We start from the raw sequence: 23892 nt of genomic DNA on the forward strand, positions 1-23892 counted from the left end.
AGTCGTGTCATTCCAGAGATCTCAACAGGGCAGCAGCTTCTCGTGGCCTTAAAATGTAGAGATATGCTCAAGACACGCAGCTTCCATCAGCTGTTCATTCCATATTTTGTCTCTAAATTTATCCAAAGCTTTCTGTTTTCAGACTATATCAATCCCTGGAGTAAGGTAACATCTCTGCAATAAATAAAGTAGCTTTCTGTTGTATTTCTTTCAAGGATTAGCCTAGTTGTAATGTGAAAAAGATTGTTTACTCCATATGCACTGCTAATGATCCCTGTCATAGTGTTCAGTTGCTGTCTTTCCAGGATGAAAAGGTACCATTTTAGCCCAACCATCTTTGGCATCATAACATGCGAAATAATGACCACAGTTCATAGTCATTTCCTCATTTTGAAATGTACCTTTTCATTAAAGTATATTAGTCATTAGGGAAAGCATATAAAAGAAATGGTTCCTACCTTCAATAAACTCATACAATGTATAGACTAATGCAGACTGTACAGATGAGTTGTCAGAATAAATGCGAAAGGACAGGGGGAGAAGAATGCAGAATTAAGGACAAGATGATCTCACCTCATTATTCAAAATCTAAACTGATTGAAACAAAAGCAAAAAGCATTGTGGTGTAGCAAGTAAAACCAGCATCCCAGATAGACACTGGTGCATGTCCTAACTGCTCCACTTCCCAACCAGCTCCCCACCAAGAGCCTAGGAAAAGCAACAGAAGATGACACAAGTGTTTGGTCCTTGACGCCAACATGGGAGACCTGGATGAAGCTCCTGGCTCGTGACTTTGGCCTGACCCAGAACAAGCTGTTGCAGCCAACTCGGGAGCAAATAAAATCTCTCTCCCTTTCTCTCTCATTCTTTCTCTTTCTCTCTCTCTCTCTCTCTCTCTCTCTCTCTCTCTCTCTCTCTCTCTCTCTCTTTCTCTCTCATTCTCTCCTTCCAGCTCCCCCCACCAACACCACCAACCTCGCCCGCATTGTGGAGCAGCAAATAAAGCCATTACCTGCAATGCCAGCATCCCATATGGGTGCTGATTTGAGAACTGGCTGCTGTGCCTTTGACCCAGCTTCCTGCTCATGCATCTGAGAAATCAGAAGAGGATGATTCAAGTGCTTGGGCCCTGAACCAGGTGGCAGACCTCCTGGAGGAGGTTCCTGGATCCTTACTGCAGTTTGCAGAATGAACCAGAGAGAGGATTATCTCTTTGTGTTTCTTCCTCTTTCTATGTAACTCTAACTTTCAAATTAAAAAATACAGGCTTTTATATAATTTTAATATAAAAAATAAACATCTAACTCTGACTTTTAAATAAATAAATAAATAAAAGCCAGGGAACTGACATCAAAGAGCTTCCAAAGAACAAGGCCTAGACTTTGGAAATACTTTGAAATATTTTAAAACATTTTGTTTCTTAGTTAACAGCAAAATAAATTCTACCAATAGAAATAATAAAACTTCATGCTAAGTATTCAGCATGCAAAAAGGGTACAAAAAAAGGAATGCTTTGTTTGAGAAATGCCATTCGGAGCCATGGTGGTTCTAAATGGCCACAACCAATGCTCTTAACAAGCATACTATCTCCAGAGGCACAAAGACACAGTTCAGAGCTGAAGCCAAGAGCAGGAATCTGAACAGACATCAACTCCCACTGGGCAGAACAGTTTCTGTAATCTTTCTAAATAATCTCTGGGCCAGCTTCTATGGACCCCTTAGGACTGGGACCCTAATAAAGTCCATGGCCTATGAATGTTATTTATAAAACTTTTCTGAGAAGGTTACACAAATATATTGTCTCAAGCACTGTGAAACTAAAAGTTATAACCAACTCCTTAGGGGATATCCCAGTTTTAGCAGATCTTAAAACTATCTTTATATAGGTTAGAGTTTTGCAAGCAAAGAGTAATCAAATTGTATTCATTTAAAATACTTGTTTTATGTGTAACTGAATCTGCAGTGACAATTCTGTGCCATTCTAGTAATAACAACTATCTTTTACATTCCATACTCTGGGCTAAATACATATGCCATCTTAATTGATCTTAAAACCTTGTACGACAGGTATTGTTATTCCTACATTTTGAGGTTCTATTTTTATTTGAGAGGCAGAGTAACACTGAGAGACAGAGACTCTCCTATCTACTGGTTTACTTTCTAAACAGTTGAAGTCATCAGGGTGGGGCCAAGCCAAAGCCAGGAATTCTATCTGGGTTGCCAGGTGGGTTTCAGGGGCCCAAATACTTGAATCTTCATTCACTGCATCCCAGGTGCATTATCAGGAAATTGAATTGGTAGCAGAGTACTTGGGACTTGAACCGTCAACCCGAATATAAGATGTAGGCATCCCAAGGGGCCCGGCGGCGTGGCCTAGCTGCTAAAGTCCTCACCTTGAAAGCCCCAGGATCCCATATGGGCGCCGGTTCTAATCCCGCCAGCTCCATTTCCCATCCAGCTCCCTGCTTGTGGCCTGGGAAAGCAGTCGAGGATGGCTCAAACCTTTGCGACCCTGCACCAGCATGGGAGACCCGGAAGAGGTTCCTGGTTCCTGGCATCGGATTGGCGCGTACCGGCCTGTTGCGGCTCACTTGGGGAGTGAAACATCGGATGGAAGATCTTCCTCTCTGTCTCTCCTCCTCTTTGTATATCCGGCTTTCCAACAATAATAATAAAATCTTTAAAAAAAAAAAAAAGATGTAGGCATCCCAAGTAACAGCTTAACCAGTTGTGCCACAATGCCAATCCATTAACCCCATATAGGGAAAAATAATTGGGATTCACATAAACCAAGACTTTTTCTATTGTCTCATGATCACTAAGTGGCAAAGTCAGGATTTATATTCAGCTGCCTCCAGCCATAAAGTCTGTGTACTCAACCACTAAAATGCAGATAATGGTGGGTAGATGAATAGATAAGAACTTGTAAAAGCCAGTGCATTCACCTCTCCAAATTTTCACTTCTCAAGTAGATTGATATGATACTATAAGACCATCTGCTAACTAATCCAGGGCCCAGAGGTTGGTCCCAAGACTACATCAAGAATCTCTAATAAATGTCCCATATTAAAACATGAATAACAAAAAATTGGTGCCAGTGTTTTTGTTCACAATTATTTAGGAAACCTAGCATATTGAAAAAGAAAGATAAATGTTTTTAAGACCAAATATGCCCTCCCCACTATTTATGGAATCAAGGATAAACCTCTTACTGAATTATGATTAAACATCTATGGCTTTCATTTATTCAAACTCACATTCAACTCATTATTGCTGATGGAGTAACCATGCCAGTGATGTAAGCTGCCAAGTGTGCAAGATTCCAAGTTCACGTTTGAGTCTCTAGTAAACCAATAAAAGCTATATTTATGTATTTCATAGCTTTAATGGAAAAAGGGTTGGCATATTAATAAAATGTTCTGTTCAGTGTATGCAAGTCAAATTTATGCCATTACAGAAAGGTTGCTTTCTCAAATTAGAAAAAAAATCAGTCCTTGCTGAAAGCAGACTACATGCAGACACGAGGAAATGAAAGCGCAAAGGTTAATTACAACAAGGCAAAGAAAATCATAATTAAAAGTAGAGGTTGGAGAAATATATCCTAAACAAGATTTCCAAGAATATAAAATTTAAAAGTAAATTAAGAACTGCAATTGAACTTTCCAATTTCAAACCATCCCCTGAATCTTTCCTAACCACAGTAAGATCGAGAACAGCAGCAAGGCAACCTCCACATAGACATTCATCTTCTCCTCTTTTTCTTAGAATCAATACATTTTCGTTTCAGCTACTCTCCCAATAACTGGCTAAATTTCCTAATGGAAGATCAAAAAGCATTTCTTTATAAACAAAATAGGTGTGAATTTATTTATATTTTTAAAGCATTTCAGGAAAATATATCACTTTTTCACATTACAGATCTGTGTTCCTTAGATACACATCTCTCGCGGAGATGTGACAAACAGTATCAAAAAGGAGCTGATAACTTGAGGCTCATAGATTTACTATTAATTGGTAATGCTGGTTCTTGTTGTGATGCTAATTCTTGGGTTTTTGTATGATTAGGAATGATATTCTGGCCTAGAATCAGTGTTTTATGGTCATTCATCAGAGAGCCACAGAAGAGACCAATGCTCCCTTACTAGGAAACATGAGCAGCATTTTGCAATGTTATCTTAGTAGGATGAGACACCTCAAATAAGAAGTAAAAAGACAGGCATCTAGTCCTTTAAGAAAATTACTATTCCAGAAAAAGTCATAGCAATGAAAATTCCGACAGCTGTTAGAGCCATGCTCATTGTTGTACATACACAGATTTCTAAATCCCATAAAAATCTCAACATCTGACTCATTTCATTTTTACAAGAGACGAGGCTATTACACTAGAAAATATGCATAAAAATCCACAGCATTCAGAAGCATTAACCAGTTTTATTCCACATTTGTTTCCTGTGTAGCTTACATAGGAAACATGCATTCCTGTGTCTATTGTAACACCTGTTGCTATAACTCCACTCTGTCAGATCCCAATTTTCTGCTTTTGAAGGGATTGCTTTGAGAGCATTTGAACAGCTGAAGTAATGCTGCCATCTCCTGTTCGCTGCCTAGAATGTAACGAAATTGCACTTGGCAAAAACAGAAGTGCCAAGTGAATTAAAGGTACAAACCAGACTACAGATTCTTTGTAAAATTTTTTAAACAAATTGATTTAAATTGGATGTGTGTTTAAATAGATATTATTCTAGTATTATCCTTTCGCTAAACATTAAATTACTTTTTTTCTGAAGAAACCTAGATTCCAACTATATATTTTTATAATATAAACAAAAAAATTGAAAATTCTAAAATATTAGTTATCTTGATTTTAGTATTACTTAAAATGTGTTCAGGGAATTGATTTCTCCAGGAATTTCACATTTCACGACACAGAGATGAGAGTATTAGGAATGGAAATGCTAACAATTTTTGTCAGCCCGGAGAGCCCGGGGACAGGAAGAAAGTCGCTAGGTGGCGCCAAAAGTTCCGGCAGAGAATAGACACCCCGACTCATTTAAGCGGAGCTGACCAATCAGAAGAAACACATACCTTTATCCCAAGCCAGTCATCACTACTACGTAAGGAATGCGCCGCTCAGTGCAGGCCGGACATCAATGGTCCCGAAGACCTTGTGGACCTGGTTTTACCACCATTCTAGTCTCAGCAGTCCCACTGTTTGTGTTGGTGTATCTAACATACACCAACAACAAAAATTACTGAATTACTGTGGAATTTTACCGAACTATATATAAAAAAAAACAACTTGTCCAAAAGTCCATGTTTTTTTTTTTCTTTGCTCTTGTTACTGTCAGTTGACAACTCTGGTGTTACAATGCTTGTCCTTGGTTTTTATGAACAGGAATTGCATTTTGGCCCAGCATAAGAATTAATGCAGAAGAGCCCAATCACTATCTTGATGCAACGCAGTAGCACCCTTCTGCCAGTGCATCTCAGAAGACTGGGCATTGACACATGAAAAGGAACCATTTGATTCCCTTACCAACCACAAGTGGCAACACTTCCTCATTCGAAGCTACTTACAGTGTCTTCTGAGAATTCAGATGCCTTCACTTACTTTAATGACAAGACAAAGCCACTGGCTGTAATATCTTATAAAATATACCCTCATCATACGCTGCAAGAGAGATTTTTGTTTTCTAGACAAATAACTCCCTTCTCTTCCTTGGAGGGCATTCTCTTGACCTTGTTAATTCATTTGCATTGATCTTTCTCAGGGACCAACAGGGGCTCCATGTGGATCTTCCATCCTGGATACTTCTCCATCCTGAACTACTGCTGTCATGTCAGTCGAGAAAACATTGCACAGCAAAACTCCAAAATATCCAACACTATAAATGTATGACCAGTGGAAATGATCTGTACAGTTTGTCCTTCTATAAATTATTTTCTAAATCCAAATGAGAATCTTGCAGGAGCCAAATGAATTGACATCATCAGCTTATTTTTCAGACACTAAAAAAGTATTGATGTGTGCATAGCAGGCTTATTATTCTCATTATCCAATATTCACCAACATACACTCTTCAATTTAGAAGAAGTCCATTTATTTACAAGTCCTGGGACTCGGGGCTATGCCTTTTCAGTTGGAATATTATGGAAAGAAACCAGGTCATTTCTCAGGTCTCTTTCATCTTAGAAACTCAGACTTTAACCATAACTAGATCTTTCAATGGGAAAATTTTATCACATAGGTCTAAAATCACTTGAGAGTGCGAGTTTTCTACAAAATGTAGAAGAAAAAAAAGCAAGGTCGAGTTTGTTCAGAGCAAACAATCACTTCTAGAAAACAACAACCGATAATTATAGAAATGAAGTGGGGCTCTCAGGAAAGTTATGTACCATAATTACAATTAGTATTTACTTGAGTTACAATATTAGAGAATATCAGGCATCATATAATAATTCACTTTAACTGCTGAATGTTGATTAGTAATTAGCTTTAATTGATAAATTAAGCAATAATTTATCTCTGAGAGGCAGTCATGAAAGTTGTTATATATATATATATATATATGTATATTATACTAATTCTAAATAAAACTCAGGATTCCATAAGAGATACTTTCTAGTAGACCCCTTTCAATGGACTAAAAACAAATATGAAGCAATCTGGGAGCTGCAGACCATAGCAAAGTGTCATGACCAAACGGGGCAAGCACTGTAGCATATGCCATCTTGCAGGAGACACATATTTCATCTCAGAGTGCCAGAGGTTAAGTCCCCCCTCTGCCTTGGATTCAGCTCCCTGCTTATTGCATGCTGAGAGGAAGCAGGTGATGGCTCAGGCAGCTCGATCCCTATCCCTCACAAGAGAAAACAGGATGCAGCTCTGGGATTCTGGCTTTGGTTTGGCCCAGCCCTGGATGATGCAGGCATTTATGGAGTAAATCACCAGATGGAAGCTGTCTCTCTCTCTCTGGCTCTGTCTGTCTGTCTGTCTGCTGCTCTGCCTTTCAAATATAGAGAACTAAAGAAAAAAACTTTTAAGAAGATATGACAGGGCAGGTGCTGTGGCACAGTGGGTTAGCTGCGCCCACATCCTATATGAGAGTCATTCAAGTCCTGGCTGCTCCACTTCTGATCTGGCTCCCTGCTAATGTGTCTAGGAAAGCAGCAGAAGACGGAGTAAGTGGTTGGGTCCTTGCTCCTACCTGGGAAATCCAGATAAAACTCCTGGCTCTTCCCTGGCTTTTGCAATCATTTAAGGAGCTAACCAGCAGACCAATCTTCTTCTCTCTCAGTAAATCTACCTTTGTAATAAATAAAACTTCTTTTAAAAATTTTAAGCATTTACTTATTTTTATTGGAAAAGCAGAGAAAAGGAAATACAGAAAGATCTTCCATCCACTGATTCACTCTCCAAGGGGTGTTTTTGTGTTTTCCACAGGGGTGCAGGGTCCCAAAGCTTTGGGTCATCCTCTGCTGCTTCCCAGGCTATAGATACGGAGCTAGATGTGAAGAGGAGCAGCAAGGATACAAACCATTTCTCACATTGGATGCCAGCACTACAAGGTAGAGGATTAGCCAGTTGAATTGTTGTGCAAGTCCTCAAAATATTTTTTAAAAAAGAAATATCCGAAAAGGACAAATATCATATGTTCTTTCTGATATAAGGTGACTTTCATGCAAAACACAAGTTCAATAGATACATAGGTAAACATGAATGTACAGATAGCCATCTAGAGGAACCAATAACAGACTATCACATTGAGATGTGAAGATACAATGCAGTATGCATCTCTACTTCCAAACCAAAGATAGACTCCGAATAAAACTATTACATATATCTTGACAATAGGATGCTGCACTCTGCCATTGTCCATTCTTACAATGTCAGGGTACACTTAAATAGCAGAATGATGGACCTGTTACTGTTTTCTGAATCAAATGGGGGCAATCAGTGGAGAGGGAAGTCTCAGAGACTTTGGAACTGCATCATAAAATAGATTACTTCATTAAAAGAGAGAGAGAGAAAGAGAGAGAGAGAGAGAGAGAAATATCTAGGATCCAGCATGATTGCTCAATGATTAAATCCTCACCTTGCAAGCATACGGGACTCAGAAAAAGCTCCTGAAATACCTTTCTCTCTTTCTCTCCCCTTTCTGTAAATCTAATCTGTCTCTCCAATATAAATAAATAAATCTTTAGAGAAAAAAGAAAAATGTAGGATATTCTCTATAATAATTCAATTGCAAGGCATAGAAGGAATTTAAAGAATCATAGAATTCTAGAATGATACAAGTTCAAAGGTTTAAAAAGTTTGCATGATCTCTGACTCAGTTCTACCAGATTTTGTTTTTGCTTACATGTTATTTAATATGTTGAAAGGTTTTTTGCTTGCTATCCAATTTACATAGGAAAATATAAATGTTATTAAATGATAAAAGACCAAAAAAAGTGTTATTAAATGTACTATTTCCTTGGGTCCAGCACGGTGGCCTAGCAGCTAAAGTCCTCGCCTTGAATGCGCCGGGATCCCATATGGGCACCAGTTCTAATCCCGGCAACTCCACTTCCCATCCAGCTCCCTGCTTGTGACCTGGGAGAGTACTCGAGGACTGCCCAAAGCCTTGGGATCCTGCACCTGCGTGGGTGACCTGGAAGAAGCTTCTGGCTTCGGATCGGCACAGCACTGGCCGTTGCGCTCAGTTGGGGAGTGAATCATCGGATGGAAGATCTTCCTCTGTTTCCCCTCTTCTCTGTATACCTGACTTTGCAACAGAACTAAATACATCTTTTAAAAAATGTACTATTTCCTTTACAAAGCCTGTATATCTCAAACTGGCTTTTTATTTCATTTTTAATTTGTATGTATTGTTATTTGAGAAGCAAAAGGAGAAAACAGAAAGAACTCCATCCCTTGATTTTGTCCACAAACGGCCAAAATGGTCAGAGCTGAAGCTAGGAGTTGGGAACTCAATCCACGCCTCTTGCATGGCAGCAGAGACAAGCACTTCAGCCATCACATGGGCTCACATGACTCAAGGGAGCAGTAACAGGCAGCTGGAAGCAGGAGCAGAGTCAAACTCAAATCCCAGCACTCTGATCAAGGAAGCAGGTGTCCCAGCTGACCCAGGCTCTGCATTTTTTCTAGTGTACTTTCAATTGATAAATAATAATTGTACACCTCTATGGAGAATGATGCATTATTTTGATCTATGTAACTGTCATACATTTGATCAAGCTAATTAATGAATCCACCTTCTCATCAATTTCTGCTCTTAATCTACAAATATGAATGCCTTATCAAAATCACAAAGTTAAGGTGCACAAGTAGGATAATGCATTTTATTTCACTGCAACCAGAAAAACTGTCAGGCTCATATCAATAAAATACCATGTTAATGAAACTGTGATCCCCAGAAGGGAAAAACCACTGGAGCACTATGCAACACAACCATAGACCAGAAGAACGAGTGCAACGTTTTCATTATGCTACCAAAACACCTAAAAGATGCAACATGCTTCATTCCTCTTCACACAGCGCTCTGCCTTCTGCCCTTACGCTGGCTGATTACCATTCATACTATGTTCTGATTTTAATCATTTTCTTTTAGAACAAAATTCAGACAAAACTTTGGGAGCTATTTTGAACTTGATGATTTTTTCAAAATGCCCTGTTGGGAAGGGAGGTGAAAAGGTTTTAATTTCTGCTTAAAAATTTTATGTGTATTTCCCCCCAGAAATAACAACAGAATCGGATCCGTTTATGGCCCTATTGTGGAGGAGTACCCCCCAGTAAGACACAACTTGTACCCATTTTGCTAAACACATGCTGCTAAATTCACCAAGTTTAGCCAGCATCAAATCTAAAGAAGATGGGGATTTAAATTTTTGAGCATTCTGTATGTTAATATTTTATTTTCCCCACATGGATCTCATATTTATTTATTTTTATGTGCATTTTGCTCCTTTTAACCTGATGGCAGCCCTGTGAAATATCACAGGCTTTTTACCCAGAATTTCTCTAACAAGCCAACCAGGTACACACAGATTTTTATATCCCATTTGTAAATTTTAGTGGGGGCAGCTGAGTTGACAGAAGGAAAATAAAAAGAAAAATACTACATTTGTTTAATGTTTAATTCACATCACTTGTACAACACTGTGCTCTTAGCATATGTCTCCATAAATAGACTTCAAAAAGAAATTACTGCAGTGTAAAAACAGTTTCCCTGAATTCACATGCTTTTTACTGTTCCCACTTTTAAAGACTGTGACTCACAGCCATGTACCCCATGTTGTGACAGGATGTTTCTCCACCCTGCTCCCGCCAGTGACCTTGGAAAAAAGAGAAACTGAGACAATATGGCACCATACTACTCTGAAAGTGGCCCTATGTGAGGCATGCATTATGGCTGCCAGAGAGGAAGGAATATGAGAAACTCAAGGGTCCAAGAAGCCAGAGGCGTGTAAGCCTGAAGAGAAAGGCTACATGTGATCACAAAAACAGGTCAAACCCATTCATCCAATAACAAATGTTTTGGGGGCCCAGTGCAGTAGCCTAGCAGTTAAAGTCCTTGCCTTGCACACACCAGGAGCCCTCACAGGCACCGGTTCTAATCTCAGCTACTCCACTTTCCTCCAAGTTCCCTGCCTGTGGCCTGGGAAAGCAGTTGAGGATGGCTCAAAGAATTGGGATCCTGCACCTACGTGGGAGACCAGGAAGAAGCTCCTAGCTCCTGGCTTCAGATCAGTTCCGCACTGGCCATTACAGCCACTTGGGGAGTAAACCAGTGGATGGAAGATCTTTTTCTATATATCTCCTTCTCTCCGTACATCAGCCTTTCCAATAAAAAATAAAATAAATTTTTTTTAAAGATTCCTTTGGTACCTACCACATCCCACACTGTTCTGGCACAGAGCAGTAATCGGGGCTCCTGGGAGCTACTATGTTCATTTCCCAGAGCAGAGTTTCTCTGAAAACTTCTGTTTGTCAGGTAGCCCCAATCATATTCTCAACATGGTGGAAGAAAAGAGCCTAGAGAAAAAAAATAGGAAACCCACTATCACAAACCAAACCATTTCTTACAGGAGTATGTTGCAGTTTCAATATCATACTTGTATAGGAAATACTGCAGTGATCTCATTTTACAATCTACCAAAACACATGACAAAATGCCACACACCCCTGATCTCACCAGCTAGAAAGTATGGACTCTGCAAACAAAGTTAAAATGTTCACTGAGCTCCCAAGTATAGGCAACTGCCTAGATTGCCTTGTAAGTAGGCTTCCTGAGCCTGGTTAATGTCAAATTTTTGGGCTGGTGCAATGGCTCAACTGACTCATCATCCACCTGCAAGTGCTAACTTGGCTCAGTCCTAGTTGCCTCAATTCCCATCCAGGCCTTGCTGGGAAAGCAGCAAGGATGGCCCAAAGCTTTAGGACCCTATGCCCTCATGGGAGACCCAGAAGAGATTCCTGGCTCTTGGCTTCAGATTGGCTCATCTGGGCTAGGTCACAGTAACCACCAGTGAGTGTTGGAGCAAGGTGGGAGGCACCTCAGGCTGGATCACAGCACCCACCAGAATGCAAGAGAACCGGGTCTGGGAGCACATTCTATAGGGCACCCTGTGGGACTGCAGCATCCGCCAGTTTGTACAGAGACCTGGGGTGGTGACAGGTCAAGCCAGGCTGGACTGTGGAACTCACCTGACACTCATGAGAGCTAGGTCTGGAAGCAGATAGGGCTGGGCCAAGCTGCAGCATCCATTGGCACAGGCAAAGGCCAGGTGAGAGTAGACCATGCCAAGCAGGGCCATAGCACCCACAGGTGTGCTAGGCTGGGCTGGCTGGACTGCAGCACCCATCAGTTTGCCTAAGAAAGGACTGAGGGTAGAACTGACCAGGCAGCTGCATCCACTGGTATGTCTGTTGGCTGGTGCAGGTGGTGGATCAAGAGTCTGGTGCATTCAAGAGTCAAGTCTGAGGTCGTCTCAAGCAACATATCTTGGGGGATTCCTTAACTGTGCCATGGCTCAAAAACTGGCCACTGGGAACATCACAGGATATGTTGTCCGATCTATTTATTCTGCTGTTCAAATGTATCATTACGTGGTAGGTAGAGACTGAAGTAGAAAATCTGGTATCATGCTATAAGGGTATATTTACAGGTTTCAAAATGAGAGTCCTATTTTTAAGCAGAAGTAGAGATGCTTACTGTAATGTAATTTTGCTTCCCTGTATGCTAGCCTCCACTACACTGGTCATCTGTGAAAGTATATGTATGTACTTGAGTACCCATGTTTTGTTTTGTTTGTATTTTGCCTGAAGGTTGTCTGATACCGATATCAGACAGAACATATGGTATTTGTCCATTTTGGCCTGACTTATTTCACTAAGTATGATGGTTTCCAGTTGGGATCCTTTTGCAAATGGTAGGATTTTTATGGCTGAGTAGTATTCCAGAACCACGGTGTCTTTGTCCATTTTCCTGTTGGCAGGCATCTATTTCTGTCTTTGCAACTGTGAATTGTGCTACTACAAATACAGGGTTGCAGGATGCTCTTTTGACGCAGATTTCATTTCCTTTGCTTATACTCCTAGGATAGGGATGGCCGGGTTCCTATGTAGGTCAATTCTCAGTTGTCTGAGCACTCTCCATTCTGAGATCCACAGTCGTTACACTAGTTTACAACCCCACCAACATTGGAGTAGGTACCATTTCCCCCACATCCTCGCCAGTTCTTTGCTGATTTCAGTATGTAGGTCATTCTCACTGGAGTTTGAATGTAGAACCTTAATGTGGTTTTCATTTGAATTTTCCTAATAGCTGGGGAGCCTGAGTATATTTCATATGTCTATTGGCCATTTGAATTTTTTCCTCTGAAAATTGTCTGCTGATGAAGAGGACAAGAGCTTTGAAAACACTGAATGGTCAGTGCCATGGTGTAGCTGGCTAATCTTTCACCTGAAGAGCCAGCGTGCCATGTAAGTGCCACTTAAAGTCACGGATGCTCCAAATTCCAACCTGAATCCCTGCGAAAGCAGCATAGGATGGCTCAAGACCTTGGGTCCCTATACCCACGTGGAAGACTGGGAAAAAGCTACTAGTTCCTGGCTTCAGATCAGCTCAGAGCAGCCATTGTGGCCACTTGAGGAGTGACCCAACAGATGGAAGTGCTCTCTCTTGCTCTCTCTCTCGCTCTCTCCTTTCTGGAGTTCCACCTTTTAAATAAAGAGGGGAAGGGAGGGAAGAGTAAGGGAAAAGAGAGGAGGGGAGGGAAGAGAGGAAGAATACGCATAGAGTGACAGGAAAGCCAAATCATTCTTCATCACTATGGCTTTCTGTAAGCACCCACTGAAAATCAGTTGTTTTTTATAATTTAATTTTTTATATATATACTGCAATTGAGCAAGGGCTGGATGGGAATTGAGGCAAGGAAGATCTTAGAAAACTGCCCCCATCGGTATAGGTAAGGAATCCTTAGATTCCTGGTTTCTATGCATTGTCAACCTGACTGAAACACTTCATTTGAGGTTTCATCACCGTTTGAAACACAACTCATGTTTTTAACAGAACTTTTGCTTATGCCTTCTTGTCTGAACCAATCCTATGTTCCTCAAAGGTTCCCTTTTAGTGTTCATTTTCAGCCTCAATCATTCTTCCCCACCCCCCCCAACCACCTGCTGCCAGTAGTGAGTGGGTACGCACCCACCCCACAGATTCTAGGGGAGGACAGGAGCCCCAGCACCATGGCACTTTGATTGACATTCCTGAAATTACCGCAGGAAGCAATGCTTCTTGCATGTGCAGTAAGCTTTATGGAAATAACTGACCAGAAAACCCCTCAACATATTTTGTGTCCAGTGCTGGAATTTGAAGACGAAGGTTGTTAGGAGGCAGAGACTTATGGGCCTTAGACTTGGCCTACCTGACAGCCCGTTGCATTGCAAAAGCCTGCAAGCAGGGCTACAGCAACCAGGGCTACAGCAAGCAGGATATTAGGCCAAAACATCCTCTGTAGAGCAAGCAGAACAGAACCTCCACCCTTGTTCCTGTTCAAATAATTAGTTCCTCCCTTGTTTCAATATAGATGATTAGTTCCGTCCCTGCTTCAATGAAGATAATTACTCCCAGGAAACCCTTCCCTTTCTCCCCCTCCCCTAGAGAAGAAGGTATATATATGAGGAGTAAAAATAGAGGGGCACTCTTTTCCACCAAGTACGAGTGCCCGTGTGTTTCTTGGGCTAGCAGCCCGGCATTCCCAGTCCACCCTCAGGGTTTGAGCACCACCCACCCCTAACCACCACATACAAAAGCTGAAGCTGGGGGACATGCCTGGCTTGCCTAGGATCATGTACCATGTGAAGCTTTTCCATGTCATGGCTTTTTCAGGTTGTGAACCAGGAACCTAACTGCTGGCCCCATGGCATGCTGGTGCCACAGGTCAATGCTTGGCCCACCAAAGCATAACCTTAAAAAATGTTATGAGGTTATTTTCAAGCTGTGAGTCCATGTCCACACTTTGCAGTAGTCAAAAAGGGATTCTAGGGGGCTGGTGCTAATCTAATGTGTACAGTGTTCACATCCTATGTGGACACTGGTCAAGTCCCAGCTGTTCCATCCAGCTCCCTGCTACTGGCCTGGGAAAAGCAATGGAAGATGGTGCAAGCATTTTGGGTCCTGGTCACTCAGGGAGACCTGGACTAACTTCCAGGCATTAGAACATCCTCAGTACTGTCATGAAGTCTACCTAACAAGTGAACTAGTGGATTGGTGCTCCCTTGTTCCCCAACCCTAACTTGGAAAATACACCCCACCCCCATGAACTTGTCCCTTTTTAACTGGATTATTTCTTAATAGCTGAAAGGGATGCACACTGGAGCCTCTGATGAGGGTGGTAAGGGTCAGGTGTTTAGGTAAGCGGGTGAGACAATTTTCAGTTCCTGTGCCCAGAGGGGAGGAATCTGCTCCCTGCATGCCAGCAACTTTTGTGCCCTAGTCTGGGAGACCCCCAACAAACCTCTTTGTCCCCCACTCTGAACCCATTTCTGCAAGATGTCAGCCTCTGCAGAGGCCTAAACCTGCGTGGCTCATATGCACCCATGGATGTTGATTTTGTTCAGCCCAACCTGTCCCCATGTACTGATTTCCCCATCTTATCCAGTGTGGCCTTCGTCCCCAGCCCAGCAGAGGAGTTATCCAGAGTTCCCCTAGAGGCCTGCTCCCAACCTTCCATCTTACACTTGCCAAAGGGGTACCGCAGTTAGCCTCAGACTGTTTGCCAGGTGGTGATAGTGCCTAGTCCAGCCCTGCCTGGATTGGCCCAACCCCAGTGGCTGAAGCAGTGACCCAGCAGGAGAGCCTTGGAAGTCCCCTATCCAGGAGACAGCTGCTGAGTGTTGAGCACTGCAGCAGACACTAAGGCCTAGTCTGAATGGCCCACACGTCTTGAGATTGACCAACAGACACATTGTAGCCAGGCTGACCAACTCCCAGCCCTCATATGATCTGGCAGGTGCATGGTCCAACCAGTCTAGCCAGCACTCCATCCTCAGCGACTGTGCTGAAAATTGACCATGCCTGGTCCACCCCCAGACCCAGCTCACACATGCTAAGGGATGCAACACAGCCTGGCCTGCTTTCCAGCAGAGGAATTCCCATCAAGCCTGCTCCCATTAACTGTCAGTCCAAGTTACCTGTACATGGGAAAACCAGGGTCCCAAATGGCTAAGCTTTGGCCTACTGGGAAAATGAAGCAATACTGCCTCAAATACAAAACAATAAAAAAAAACTTTAGTCAAACAAAATCATGGACTTCAAAAAGGAAGTCATTTAAAGATCAACAACCATGCAAAATGTGAAACCTGTAACTTGGTAGTGTAGCCAGCACCATAGTGCATCAGGCTAAGCATTAACTTACGGCACCTGCAGCCCAGTGTGGCAGTTCACGGCTCAGCTGCTACTCACAACCAGCTCCCAGTTTATGGCTTGCCACAACAGACCCAGGCCCACAGTGCAGATGGGAGAAGACCAAAAAACCTCTAAGGTTCAATTAATTCAATTAGCTCAGTGCCAGTCTCTGCCACTCAGGTAGTGAACTTCTTGCTGAGAAGCATTTACACATCAAAAACAGGTTAAGGGGGCTTAATTTCTGAGAAGTATTTCAGCTCAACAACTCTTACCCTGTCAAACATTAAACATCACTTCAAGTACGCCACCCAGCAACACATCAACTGACCAAAAATGCACATTATGTACTTAAGGTAGACATATTACAGAAACTAATCTGAAATAGTAAATCTAATTTGTACAAGTCTTCCCTAGACACCAATTTCCACTACCACCCCTTCCCTAAACCCAATCAAGATAAATTCACCTGCTGATAAATTTCACAAGCTACCCACCCTGGCTGCCCATTTGCTCGTTTCAACGACCATCAAGGCACAAAGGAAAACAGAAGCAGCCATACAGCATGCCTACAATACATTTACAGTTCTGCACCAGCAAACTTCCCTTCACAAAAACACCAGACAGGAACAACTATAAGCCAAACATTTATTTATTCATTTCTTGCACTTGAAGTATTCTTCAATGACATCTTTGGCTTGAGATTCTTTGCCATAATCCTTGAAAAGAAAGAACAACTTCTTAACATCCACAAACCATACTACTGAGCTTCTATTTTGCAGTCTTGATTATATGTAACCATTTTCAGGGACCTCAATGACACTAATGTCATTAAGGCTCGTAACATGGTGTTACTATTGCCAGCTTTTTCTAGGATTTCTGCACAAACACATTCAGGTATGCAGATTCAAGGGCTGGCTTCTGAGTTACTCCTGACAGTTTCAACAGACCTCCATCTCAATACTGGATTACCTTGTAGGCTAATTCACAGAACCTCTACCAACCATAAACACTCAACTCACCTTAACGACTACGCAACTGCAGCCAACCACTTTGCGGGGTTTCCCCTCTCGGTCAATTTTACAGAGGCCTACCCATTCCCCAAGTTTCTTGTTGTCATCAACCTATAGAGAAAAAAATCACTATTAGCAGGCTTCAGCACCAGCAACAACAAAGTAAGTGCAAGTGGCTGCTGTGGTCAGAACAGGCAGTTTCCTCAGGGCAGCTCAGTAGAGGGAGCCAGTTGTCATCACGCACAGCATCTAGTAGCTCTTGCACACAACCTCCACCAGGCCCCATAACATTGGCACTTGAAGGCAATCCAGTTGGGCAACTTACCTTAATGAGGTTGATCTGGTGTTCGGCACACAGGGCCTCTACCAACTTGACATACATTGGCTCATCACAGTTGGATGCTAGCACACAGAGGTGGGCTTGGCGCCTGGAAAAGGAAAACCAGCACAAACCCAGGTCTACTAGACACCAGCACTTCCAGATTCTTTGCACCAGCAGAGCAGATCCCCAACCCATCGTAAATGCAGATGAAACTGCTTGTACACGAAACACCTTGAACAGAGGGCAGATGGAAGCAATCTTCAGTAATTCTTGCCCCTTAAACAAGTCTTTGTACGCAGATCCAGAACCAGGACGGTGTTGATACTGTCCGCTCTGGGCTCAAATGATCAGCACATATCAAGCAAGCACAACTTTCTCTGCATAGGATCTTACGTGCATTATCTACTAACTTTTCACACACGTTGCGACCACCCCCTCAGGCTCCTGAACATCGGAACTCGATGAATTCCACGTTAGCACTAACGTTCCCGATCACCATCTCCAGTCTAGACATCGAGAGAGAACCCAGCGGGGCCAGCTCGGCACCGCATCCCTCCGGCGCCAGGTCCGCCCGAGCTCCCCACCTGGCCTGCGGGTTCGTCAGACTGCAGACTGTCACTCATGCAGGAGTGAAGGGGTATCCGACACTTCCAGTCATCATCCCAACCCGGCAGGCCCGCGTGCTCGCCCCCGCTCCACACCCCCGAGGCTCGGCTCCGAGCGCGGATACCTTTTCCCACGTCCGTCTCCTGCAGGACGGCTGCCATTCAGCGCTCCGGCGCCAAGCCCAGGAGCTTACACTCCTCCTTCCCTCGGCTGCGCTTTGGCTCCGGCGGCCACACCCCACAGTCCCGAGACGGACACACGTACTTGTCTAAGGCTTTGGCGGCTTCACGGATGCCACGCGCGAGGCCGTCGTGGATGAGGGCGGTCTTGAGCACCTCTTGCAGAGCAGTGTTCACGTCCATTACACCTCCAGCAGCGATGCTGCCAAGAAACAACACCGGCCGCCCAGCTTTACCGCGCCGCCCCCGCCAAGGGCACCGGGTCCACCCGCGCCCACGCGGCCTCGCCCGCCCGCACTCACCCTTCCTCGGCCATGGCGGTGGGTTACGAGTGAAGCCGAATCTTGAACGCACTGCAAGGACACACGGCAACGGTTAGGCGCCCAGCCAGCCCAGCGCGGCCCGCAAGCCAGCCCGGCCACGCCGCCGCGCACACACTCACCTCGGGCCTCGCCTCCGCACGGATCGGCGGCGGCGACAGGAAAGAGGCCGACCAGCCCGCGGGCCGCTATTTAAGGCGCTCCCGAGGCCCCCTGCGCGCACGCGCACTCCCGCCCACCACAAGGGCGGCTCTCATAGTGCCGGGCAGCGCGTGCCGCTGCTTCAGAGTCCCGGTCGTCCTCCACGCGCGGCAGGCATCGCGCGGGGCAGCCCCGTCTTCGGAGGGCGTGGCCTGGGGAGGCCCCTCCGGGCACTCTCGGAGACGCCCACTTGCGTCCGCCGGGATAGGGAGGCGCGCTTTCTACGTCACGTTGTCGCCGATGCTTACACGTGCACTGAGGTTCTAGAAACGCTCCATGGTGTCTGTGGTATTGCTTTCTTTTGCTTTTATGAAATTAACAGCACATTTTCCCGGCTTGTAGGCGCTTCCCAGACCGGACTGTGGCACGTCAGTACAGTGAACCCTGTACCCTCCGGTCACTTCCGCTCTTTAAGTGGGACTGTTCCTGTAACGCCAGCATTCCCTAAGGTCGCTAGTTCGAGTCCCGGCTGCTCTTCCCATCCTGCTCCCTGCTTGTGGCCTGGGACCCTGCAACCGTTGGGAGACCTGGAAGAGACCCCTGGCTCCTGGCCCCTGGCCTCGGATCGGCCAGTTGGACAGTGAATCGGCGCACGGAAAGTCTGTCTCTCCTCTGGAAATCTGCCTTTCTAATAAAAACGAATGCTCTTAAGAAAAAAAAAGAACAGTAGGGAGAAAGAGAAAATCATGATGGGTAGTGGGGAGCTAAGTTTCATTTAATATACTTTAAAAAATAGGTGTTTGGAAGGCAGAGTTAAGAAGATGGAGTGGAAGATTCTCCCAAAAGGAATTAATTAAAAATAAATGCAGTGTGAGAGGCGTATTTCGTTTTGTTTTGGGCACTAGACTGTGCCTTGAACTTTTAGTCAGGTTGTAAATAGGGGTTCCGTGGGTGCCCGTCAGACATTGCACTGCAGAAAAAAAATATTTCTTATTCCCTTCAACCAGGGCTGGAATCTCAAAGCTCTCTGCTCCTGGAACGCACTGGTCAAGGGGCTGACTATCCTATTGCCCAGAGCCCATGTTTGCAGTCATGCCTTGTCTTCCCCCTTTTGACATAATCCCAGCCATCAGCAATGACTAAGTGACTTCTGTGGCTGTAGTGAACAGGTGCTGTCAGACCTGTGGGCTGTGTGACGGAAACGTGAATGAGGAGTGCCGGGGGAGTTCCTCGGTACATATCCCTAATGGAATTTTGGCAAAAGCATCTCTTCAGACGCACTATTTCATGTTTAAGGTGGTAAGCCTGCTTCTCTCATGCGAGCATTTAGTCAGCTTTTATTTAAAGCAGGAATGGAGGACAGCGGGTATTGATGCCTCTGGAATTGTATGATGGGATTAGGATTTGTCCCAAGGATCAGAATGTGTAAGGCTCTTAGGGAGGTACAGCGTCACAAGGCCTGGGTGTGAGGTAGCTGGACCTTAGGTCCCATTAGAACTAAGAGGTTCCAAACAGGTGCCCAGGAGCAGGAGAGGAGAGGATATTCTAAAGTGACCCAAGAACGAAGGGCAGCGAATTGATGCCTTCTTCATTCCCTTGGGAGTTACCTTAAAATACTTGTATATCTTAGGAAAAAATGTGATAAATGGTGTTTCAGCCCCTTTCTCATCTAAACTTAATTGCTGAATACATCAGAATTCTTCCCTCCAAAAGGGGGAAAAAAAAAAACTAAGGCTTTTCTGACAACATGGGAAGCACAAACAGGAAAATATTATAATGGCCAAATAATGTATTTGGGAGAAGATAAGTGAGTGACTTTTAACTTAGTACGTTAGTGCTGTTGTTCCCAGCATTATCGACCTGGCAGCTTGTTTTTTTTTTTTTTAAGATTTATTTATTTTTATTACAAAATCAGATATACAGACAGGAGGAGAGACAGAGAGGAAGATCTTCCATCTGATGGTTCACTCACCAGGAGAGTGCAACGGCCAGTGCTGCGCTAATCCAAAGCCAGGAACCAGGAACCTCTTCCAGGTCTCCCATGCGGGTGCAGGGTCCCAAGGCTTTGGGCCAACCTCGACTGCTTTCCCAGACCACAAACAGGGAGCTGGATGGGAAGTGGAGCTGCCGGGATCAGAACCAGCGCCCATATGGGATCCCGGGTCATTCAAGGCGAGGACTTTAGCTGCTAGGCCACGCCGCCGGACCCATACCTGGCAGCTTGTAATCTCTGTTCCACGGTCGAATGTCTCAAACCTCAGCCATGTATTTCACTTTGATAAACACTTTTCTATACATCAAAAACATTCCTCCTAATATTGCAACCACATTATTTGAAACCGGGGTTGTACAACCAATTCTAACCCTGAAAATAAATGTTAAGCATCCTGGGAATATGAGGACTGCTTAGTTTATATTTTCCTCTTTCTTTTTTTTTTTTTTTTAAGATAAACTCCTCTCAATTTTAGATAAAGGCAGAAGACAATAGTAAGTACAGGCCAGTGGTGAGTCACTCTTAAACCAACAGACTAGAACACTCACATAACATACACAGATATGAGTCTGAAAAACAAAGTAAATGAATTCTGAAGTTTACATTAGGAGCAGTAATGGTAATAGGCAACTGCTGAGTGTTTTAAGTGGCAGGTAATGTGCTAAATATTTTTTTAAAAATTTTTATTTATTTGTTAGCCAGAGAAAGAGGGAAAGAAGAGCTTCGATTTGTTGGTTCACTCGCAAATGGCCTCAGTGGCCAGGACTGGGCCAGGCCAAAGCCGGGAGCCTGGAATTGCATCTGTTCTCCTGTGTGGGTATCAGAGGTGGAAGCAATTGGGCATCTTCCATTGCTGCATTCCCGGGCCCATCCCAGGCCCATTGGTAGGGAGCTGGAGCAGAAATGGAAGAGCTGGGACTGTAACTGGTACTGCAATGGGATAATGTTGTCACAGACAATGACTTAATCCACGGTGCCACAATGCCATCCTCACATGCTAAATTCTTTTCTCCCTTTATGCATCAGCCTTCATCGATCATTCAACTGGTTCTTTTTCTCAGCATGCTTAAAAAGTTGCATAGGTGGAGAAATGGAATATTAGCATTAAGTAGAAGAAAGGGATAGCAGTAATAAGTTGGATTTCTGGGGGTAAATGCAATGACTCAGTTGACTAATCCTCTGCCTACAAGCACTAACATCCCATATGGGCACTGTTTCACGTCCCAGCTGCACTTCCCATCCAGCTCCCTGCCTATGGCCTGGGAAAGCAGTGGAGGATGGCCCAAATAATTGGACTCCTACACCCATACAGGAGACCTGGAAGAAACTCTTGGCTCCTGGCTTTGGACCAGCTCAGCTCTGGCTCTTGTAGCCATTTGGGGAGTGAACCAGTGGATGACAGAAGATCTTTCTCTCTAAATCTCCTCTCTTAGTAAATCTGCTTTTTCAATAAATAAATCATCAAAAAAAAGATGGGCTAGCAAATCGTTATTTGCTAGGGCAATCACGTAAAGTATCACAAATGGAATCCCTTACGTAACAAATTTAGGTAACATAAATGTGTCATCTTGCAGTTCAGCGGACAGGCACTCCGATGTGGGACTCAGGTGTCTTAGAGTGGCAGCTTAGTGCCAACCTAAGAACACCACTTTTGGGCTGCTGCTGTGGCACAGTAAGTCAAGCTGCTTTCTACAATGTGCAATGTGGCATCTCAACTACTCCACTTCCAATCCACTCCCTGCTATTATGCTTGGGAAATGCCCCCAAATACTTGACCCCCTGTACCCCACATGAGAGACCCAGGTAGCATTCCAGGCTCGTGGTTTATGCCTGGTTAAGCCCTAGTCATTGCAGTCATTTGAGAAGTCAGTCAGTAGATGAAAGGTCTCTGGCTTTCTGTGTCTATCTCTGTCTCTCAAATACATGAATCTTGAAGGGAGGTGGGAGATGAAGCGTTTGAATTTGAGGTTTTAAAGTCCCAGCCTCTGGTAGTGCAGTTGTAAAGCCCTCATTTGGGATGCCTACATCCCATGTCACAGTATCTGGAATGAAGTCTGCCACCCTGCCAGTCCAGCTTCCTCACCTCATGTACCTGGGGCTCAGAGGGAATGCATGTGCTCCGGGTTAGTTACTGTGTCTGCCGCCTGCGTGGGGGACCCGTGGGATGGCCCTCACCAGGCCAGTCCTGAGTGGTGCAGGCATCTGGGCAATGAACCAGTGGGTGGACAATCTCTTTCTCTATGTCATTCTGCCTTTCATATCAATAAAAATAAACTAATATTTTAAAAGTCTCAATCTTTGAAGTTAGAAATTAACATAAAGGAGGAGATGAAGGCTAAGAATAGGAGGAAAAATTACAAAGTATTATTGTATTCGAACTCAGAAACATGTAAATTCAACTATTTATTTTAGCATGTAACTTTAAACATTGAAGAAAAATTAGTCATGGCTGAAGAAAAGTTTAGATAGGATTCAATTATATCTATGGAAAAATCAACCGAGAGAAGTTGTAAGAGGGAAAATAATAAAGACAATATGGGGCCCAGCACAGTGGCCTAGCAACTAAAGTCCTCACCTTGAACACACCAGGATCCCATATGAGCACCAGCTCTAATCCCGGGAGCCCCTCTTCCCATCCAGTTCCCTGCTTGTAGTGTGGGAAAGCAGTCGAGGATGGCCTATACCCTTGGGACCCTGCACCCACATGGGGGACCCGGATGAAGCTTCAGGCTCCTGGCTTCGGATTGGCTCAGCTCTGGCCATTGCAGCCACTTGGGGAATAAATCAACAGACGGAAGATTTTCTCTCTGTCTCGCCTCCTTTCTGCATATCTGCCTTTCCAATAAAAATAAATAAATCTTTTTAAAAAAGACAATATGGAAGTAGATGAATGATGAGTGTAGCCAACTAATAAACATTATTGGTAATACTATAACTTATAAAGTAATAGGTGAAGCCTTTAATTAAAAAACTCATCAATGGGGAGAGAGATAAGATGTGAAAGAGATTGATTGTAAAGTCTATTCTGAAAGATATGCTAATAGCTCATATACTTTGAGGGTGCTGTATAAATGGCATCTAAGCTTTTCTGAGTCATACTAAGGAAAGTTTCCTCATCCACCTACTTCACCTTGTCCGAGATGCTCCCTAGAGCTGTTCTGGTGCTGTTGTTACTCATCGCAAGGCACTAAACACACTGTGAAAGATAAGAGATAATAGTTAACGCTTCTATTTTTTAAAGATTTATTTACTTTTTATTGAAAAGTCAGTTATACAGAGAGGAGGAGAGTCAGAGAGCAAGATCTTCTATCTGATGATTCACTCTCCAAGTGAGTGCAATGGCTGGTTCTCTGCCGATCCAAAGCCAGGAGCCAGGAACTTCCTCCAGATCTCCCATACGGGTCCAG

General features: G+C 43.8%; 1 protein-coding gene and 3 non-coding genes across 5 annotated transcripts; all 4 read right to left on the reverse strand.

The window, feature by feature from the left end:
- Positions 1-10978: 10978 nt before the first annotated feature.
- Positions 10979-18571, reverse strand: LOC101525195 (small ribosomal subunit protein eS12). Of its 2 annotated transcripts, none has more exons than XM_058671056.1 (6): positions 18474-18571; positions 18334-18384; positions 18117-18233; positions 17250-17352; positions 16934-17035; positions 10979-11038 (listed from the first exon to the last, which is right to left on the reverse strand). In XM_058671056.1, exons 2-6 carry the CDS (start codon positions 18345-18347, stop codon positions 10994-10996), a joined length of 381 nt encoding a protein of 126 aa, XP_058527039.1. In that variant the 5' UTR covers positions 18348-18384; positions 18474-18571; the 3' UTR covers positions 10979-10993. The 2 variants fall into 2 exon arrangements, with proteins under 2 accessions (XP_058527039.1, XP_004587300.1); XM_004587243.2 differs by lacking the exon at positions 10979-11038 and adding an exon at positions 16550-16630.
- Positions 16702-16832, reverse strand: LOC118758430 (small nucleolar RNA SNORA33). Its single transcript, XR_004995721.2, has one exon. It is a non-coding gene; the product is annotated as a small nucleolar RNA SNORA33 (small nucleolar RNA).
- Positions 17103-17171, reverse strand: LOC118758434 (small nucleolar RNA SNORD100). Its single transcript, XR_004995725.1, has one exon. It is a non-coding gene; the product is annotated as a small nucleolar RNA SNORD100 (small nucleolar RNA).
- LOC118758418 (small nucleolar RNA SNORD101) lies at positions 17842-17913 on the reverse strand. The gene has a single exon (XR_004995709.2). It is a non-coding gene; the product is annotated as a small nucleolar RNA SNORD101 (small nucleolar RNA).
- Positions 18572-23892: the final 5321 nt, after the last annotated feature.

This window comes from Ochotona princeps, chromosome 1 (assembly GCF_030435755.1).
Source record: "Ochotona princeps isolate mOchPri1 chromosome 1, mOchPri1.hap1, whole genome shotgun sequence".
NCBI classification, from domain to species: Eukaryota; Metazoa; Chordata; class Mammalia; order Lagomorpha; family Ochotonidae; genus Ochotona; species Ochotona princeps.